The sequence below is a fragment of the Sabethes cyaneus genome, chromosome 2, assembly GCF_943734655.1.
Source record: "Sabethes cyaneus chromosome 2, idSabCyanKW18_F2, whole genome shotgun sequence".
NCBI classification, from domain to species: Eukaryota; Metazoa; Arthropoda; class Insecta; order Diptera; family Culicidae; genus Sabethes; species Sabethes cyaneus.
Window position 1 is genome coordinate 86,058,931 of NC_071354.1, and position 6,662 is coordinate 86,065,592.

General features: G+C 37.3%; 1 protein-coding gene across 1 annotated transcript; it reads left to right on the forward strand.

Annotated features, from left to right (window-relative positions):
* Positions 1-1,516: 1,516 nt before the first annotated feature.
* Positions 1,517-3,489, forward strand: LOC128734739 (somatostatin receptor type 2-like). Its single transcript, XM_053829073.1, has one exon. It carries the CDS (start codon positions 1,924-1,926, stop codon positions 3,379-3,381), a length of 1,458 nt encoding a protein of 485 aa, XP_053685048.1. The 5' UTR covers positions 1,517-1,923; the 3' UTR covers positions 3,382-3,489.
* The last annotated feature ends 3,173 nt before the right edge of the window (positions 3,490-6,662 follow it).

A 6,662-nucleotide genomic window follows, 5' to 3' on the forward strand; every position in this document is an offset into this window, starting at 1 on the left:
CACACAGTCCGCAGCAGATGGGCTCGAGATCATTAATACTTCATATGGACTCTCATACAAATAAAACAGAAATTTTTGCGAAACTCAAAAACTAATCCAACTCGAGAAATTCGAGACTCTTCCATAAAACATTAATCAATAACAAGACCACAAAAACTATCTATAGTAACACTAGATCATTCAGGACGAGCCGGTCGCGAGTGTTGCCGGTGACCCGCCGTCGGAAGCGCCGCCCACTGGGGGGCTTGCAAAATTCGAGAAGTGACAAAGATCATCCGAGATTCATGATTTATGTACAACACAGGTTAATTTGTGGCAATACGAAGTTTGTCGAGTCAGCTAGTAATAAATAAAATAATACTCGTTACTACCTCTAACATGTGACCACTTGTTTATGTAACCATTTGGTTATGGAAACATTTATGCCACCCACATCCAGGGCTAAGAATGTTACCGTCACGTGACGAAGTTTTGCGGTCGACGGAAGAGGCCCCGATTAACTTCATCACTGGTTTTAATCTGTGTCTGTAAATCTGGTTTTGAGTTGAGTTGTCGTTCACTTTTAACGTGCCGTTTGTGCTACTCTATAAAATATTTAACGAGAAGGTTAGGGAAAAATTTCATTTAATTCTAGTACAACTTGACGTAGTAGTTTTGTAATATCATTGAATGGAATTCTCTTCAAACTTTTCGTTGACTCGGGAAATTTATTAAGTCGTTTGGAAATACATAATTTTTAATAATAACATATTGTTTAGAAGGCTTCAAACGTAGAAAAGAAAGAAATTGAAATTGGAAAACCATTCCTTCATTATAACGCATGTTTGACTTAATCTAATTTGTTAAAAATCATTCGTGATTTGTTTCAGTTTTATAAAAAAAATATAAAATATATTTCCAAAAATTATGATATTTTTAAAAAAATTGATAAATCTAATTATGTTGAAAAGGAAAAAAGAACGTTCGTATCCATCCATGGTAGCCAATTAATTTTTTTTCTTAAGCTTAATCGTCTCTCGCTGCTTTTCTGTTAATCAATATAGGTATACAAATGCTGAAACAACAAATCGACCAGTAAGCATTAATTTTGATTGGATTTGGAGAACACAATAACACACTAGTTGAGACAGCAGCATGTTTTCCCTAGATGAGCTCCCTCCGATTGAAAAAGTTATTCAATTTATTCAAGCGACCAAGCGATTTTTCTGGAATTTCGCATATCGCAGAAAAACAACTATGATTCTCTACCACCGTTTCCATTATACTGAATACATCATTGAACAACGAATGGAGAAAGTAGGCTATTCGATATCCATTGACGGGGAGGGAATCTTTTGCTAGCATGACACGCTTTACCTCTCTAATTCGAAAACAAACTCCATTGACCTGTTTTTCAACGTTCCGTTTTTTCACTCTCTTTTTTCTTTCGCTGTTTGCAGGACACACACTCATAAAAACCAACAGCCAACCGTCAGAACCGTATGGACGTCGAGAAACTGGTGATCCTTCATCATAACCGTTGATGGTCATCGGGCCGTTACGCAGGTCATCCTTACTTGACTGTCCGCCAGAAAGCTGGATAGCTGGAACTGGAACTGGAACGACAGTGTCTGTGATATATGCAGAATAATCATCGCCGTCATCGTCAGTCATCATCGTTGCCACTAGTTAGCCGGGGCAGCATTACAGCAGCACTCGAATCAATTGAGTTTTCCCGAATGCCAACGTGTGACACGACGTCCTTACTTTGTGTTGCAATCGCGTAGTAGAGCGTAGACGGAAAAAATAGAGGGTTATGTTTGTGTTGACATAGGACTTGCCCTGTCTAGTGCTTCACACAAATGGAAGACTTATTGAAATTTCGACAACGCTGCGACGTGTGATAATCGTGCCACGATATCGAAAACAGAGTGCAGTTACGCGATGGATAGTAATCTGACGTACTTCCTGACTGGAGGTGGTTTGTTTGGGGAGAACGCTTCACTGGATGAATTCGACCTGAATGGTATTGGCGGAAATAACGAAGTAGTGGGAGTAGGAAATGATACCTTTTTCCGCAGCAACTCGACGTGCCCACCGACCAGTATGCCGATGGCATACACGTTATTCATGGTCCTGTATGCTGTTGTGTGTCTAGTCGGCGTCATGGGAAATACTTTGGTAATCTATGTAGTGTTACGGTTTTCCAACATGCAGACGGTAACCAATATGTACATTTTGAACCTGGCCATTGCGGACGAATGTTTCCTGATTGGAATCCCGTTCCTAATCGCTACAATGCACATGCGACGGTGGGTTTTTAGTGGCGCAATGTGCAAAGCTTATATGGTCAGCACATCGATTACGCAGTTTACTTCGTCAATATTTTTGCTCATCATGTCCGCTGACCGGTACATTGCTATTTGTCATCATATATCGTCACCAAAATACCGAACGCCGTTCGTATCACGCGTTGTGTCGATCCTAGCGTGGGTGGTATCGGCCCTAATCATGCTACCAATAATGCTTTATGGCGAAAGTATCGAGGTTGGGCCCAACACCTACTCCTGCCAGATTGTGTGGCCAGAAAAGTTTGCAGGATGGGAAGGAGGAGAGGCTTTCACAGTTTACTCATTATTGCTCGGCTTTGCCATTCCGTTGGTTTTCATCATGACGTTTTACTGTTTGGTGATAAGAAAGCTGCACAACGTTGGACCTAAAAATAGGGACAAATCACGCGGAAAACGAAGGTCCCATAGAAAGGTAACCAAGCTGGTACTCACCGTAATCACCGTTTACATCCTTTGCTGGTTACCGTACTGGATCTCGCAGGTGGCTCTAATAACGTCACCCCTAGATTCCTGCCAAACACGGTTGGATATCATTCTCTTCCTGCTGGTGGGCTGTCTGGGCTACATAAACTCAGCCATCAATCCAATTCTCTACGCGTACCTTAGTGAAAATTTTAAGAAGAGCTTCCTAAAGGCTTGTACCTGTGCTGCACGGGCCGAAGTGAATGCCCAGCTGAAACTAGAAAACAGTGTCATGCCCAAGCGTTCCCGGACGCGCACTAACTCCGACACGACCCAGCTGACTACATCAAAGGTCCAGCATAGGCTGTTGGTGGACCCAACTACGACGGCCACTACGACAACGACTGCAGCTTCGACTGTATCCTCGCGGAATCCCAGCCCACCACCTGTCCAAAGGAGCTTATTGAATTATAACAACAACTGCAGCCACAACAGTGCAACTAGTGTTAATCATAGCGGGAACAATGCAAAGAATTGCAACAACGAGCTCCGGTCGGAACCGACCAATGCCCATAATAATAATAATGATAGTAACTCGGTGGCATTAAATGCCCACAGCAGTACAGCTGAATTAGTGCAATTGTCTTAAGCAGGATATTTGCTAGAATACTACTGAATCGTTACGATCAGTGAATAGTTACGAACAAAAAAAAGAACAGATAAAATTTGTAGAAAAACTGAACTTATGTGGTTTAAAAGTGAGATTTTAATTAAACAAATATGATCAAAATTATTGTAATAAAATGATGAAACAATGCGAGATCTGTCCACGCGTTTATGAGTGGACCGGAAATCAAGCACGATGACTTTTTGTTAGTACTCAAACGCAATTGCGGAAAAAGAATTTGAGAAAAAATCCTTTCCTGTTCTATAGGTCTGCGGTAGTTATAAAAGTGGTACTAAGGTAAGAATTTTCAAAACAACCAAGATTGTGGTAACCTTTCGTGGTAAAAGTAATGCCAGTTTCGACTGATTTCATTGCTAATTGTTATTACTTCAGTTGTTTTTCACGCCTTTTCCAGCCTTTTGTGGAATTCCGAACCGATATTTTTATTCCCTCGGACGCTTCGACTGTTGATTCTAGAGTATTCTCTTTTAAATCAGGCCATTACCAACAAGACGTCTTTAAATATTAAGACTTTTGTATTTGATTGGCAGCAGATTGATATCTATATCATATGATATTTAAAAATAAATAAAAAATTGTATGAGGATAAGGCCGTCATACCTTTGAGGAACGTGCAACTCGAACACACGTGTTACTTTCCGACGCTGCCATGCGGTCAAGCTCACACAAAGCCAAGAAGTACGTCCGTACACGTTTGTCTGAAAATTTGTTTGTCTGAAAAAGGAATCAGCCCAAGAAGTTCGCACACGCATTCTTTTCCGAAATTCTCCACGTGGTCGGACAAAACAAAAAAAAACAACATGTCCATGCACATTTGTTTCAAAATTGCAAGAGCCAGCATCAGAAGGTTTGTCAAACTTGTTGCTCGCCAACATACGCGTTCTTTTCCAGAAACGCCAGGCGGTTGAACTCGAACTAAGCCAAAAGCACTGCTATGCTCTAAGAGAGCTCGCCACAATAACTTATCATCATGTATTCGGTGTTCTCAGTTCTTATTGGTTTTTAAAAATGGATTTCTATTGCGTTATGTTACAAATAATTTATTGAAAATTTCTGGCAGAATTCAAAAACCGCTAAGCTAAAAGTCTTCGTGTTTTGCTATCCATGAATCAAGCCATGTCTTAATGTCTTCATATGCACACAATGCACTATGGTCCAGAAAGCGATTTTAGACGGACAAAAATGATTGCGCCTAAACGGAATATTCTAGCTCAATGAAGTCTTCGGCAACTTTTTGAATGAAAACATGACGCATCTTTTGAAAGAGTCGTCCAATGTTCAGATGATACCGTAACAACAATTCAAGTAATAATTTTTTAAATAAGTTTGTTTTCCATTTTTTAGTTTCAAAACATTAAAGATAGATTAATTTCCCATAACTTTTCTAAACATTTCAAATTTCTAACTCTTACGTATTTTCAGCAGTGGACGTTTGTTTATGGACGACCCGTAAAATCATATTTCCTCTTATAACTCATTTATCTCAACAAATAGCTCAATATGATGTTTTACAAAAATTTGTATACGTAAGAGAAGAATATTTTTGCAGAAGACTGTTTTGTTTTATCTTTATGAGTTAATAAGTTATAGCCGAATTCAGGTTAAAAACAGACCAATTTTACTGAAGCATAACTCAAAAAGCGGCAAACGGATCTTGATGAAACTTTGGCGATTTAATATACACATATGCATAAAGTTTTTAGCAAAAAATGGTGGAGGTGTTATTTTTTTAAAAAAAGATAAAATTCTTTGAATTTTATGATTTACTATAGCTAAAATTAACGTTTTCTTCATAGATTCACATTCAAGTAATCAAGTATGCGACCACGGAATACTATACACAACAAATATACTGGCAATAACCATGGTTGATACTAAAATAGTGAATGCATTCAAAGAGTTACATTCGCAATCTTGTTTTTAAGCGAAAAAACTAAAAGAATGTTTAATAATAACCTTGATTAAACGATTTTTACGATCCCTTTAGATACTAACACGGACTTTTACTGTTATACGCGTATATTCGCAATATGTTTTGAATATTTTTTGAAAATATTTTATAGACTAAAAATAACTGCGATGTGAAAAATGACGAAGATGAAGCAGAGCTGCGGAAAACTTATGATTTGCGCGTAATCGAACTACTTACGAAGGAAATTCCACTAATTGTTATACTTTTCGGGAAATTTACCATTGAAATTCAAGAAGAATTCTATTATGATTTTTAAATCCATTTAAAACTATAAAATTAACAATGGAAATAAATCGGGATTTTTTTTTCTTTATTTTCAATCTTAGTATTCCACTGAAATGCTCAAAAAACTTCAGTCAATTTCAACATTTATTAAATATACACCACGTTGATTTATTTGAGCGAATGCACGAGATGCTAATAATTATTAGCAAACATATAACTAACCCTTCAACGGGTAGACTTCTGCAGATAGTTTTTGCTTTGAGTGTCTTAGAGCCATATATGAAATTTATTCTAATTGGATAACACAATATCTGTGCTGAGAATAGATTGACATTTTGGCATCAGCATTGCAACATTCTGACTATGCGTTTAAGAATTCTTATGTTTTAAAATCAAAAATTCAGGAAAATTGTGACGAAAATAATTGCACGATTTTTGTCAATTTTTACTTTTGAAAACATAGGACATCTAAAACAAAATGTTCGACCTCAAAAATATTCAGTGATGAACTACGCACTGAGTTTTGTAATATTTGGAAAAAACAAGGATTGGATATGAAACCCAAAATAAAGATTTTATAATACGCCTTAACTGTTGCTAGTCCAGATTATTACTTTTGCATGAATATCAAATTGACTTTCTTTTGAGTGTGCTTTCTTGAAAAATAGTCATTATCTATCGTTGCCTCTTTAGAAGGTTAAATATGTACAGTTTCGGGAATACACAGAACAATCTATATGTATAGCTCTATGGCTGGTATCCTTTGCCTCCGACAGTCACAGTGCAAATAGTATTTAGATTTCTTAATTATGTAATTTATCAGCGTATATATAATAGTTTTTCTCTCAATGTAGGCATTGATACTAAACGTATCAAATAAACTTCATGAATATTTTTCACAAACAGATTGAAAAGACCGCGATTGTCGTAAGATAAGCGTTCGTATTTGTCTCGATAAAACATAAATAGTAAAGCAACAAGCTTTGTATTATGTTTTAGACATTTTCTAAAAAAATAGTTACACAAAATTATGTTTTAACGCTTT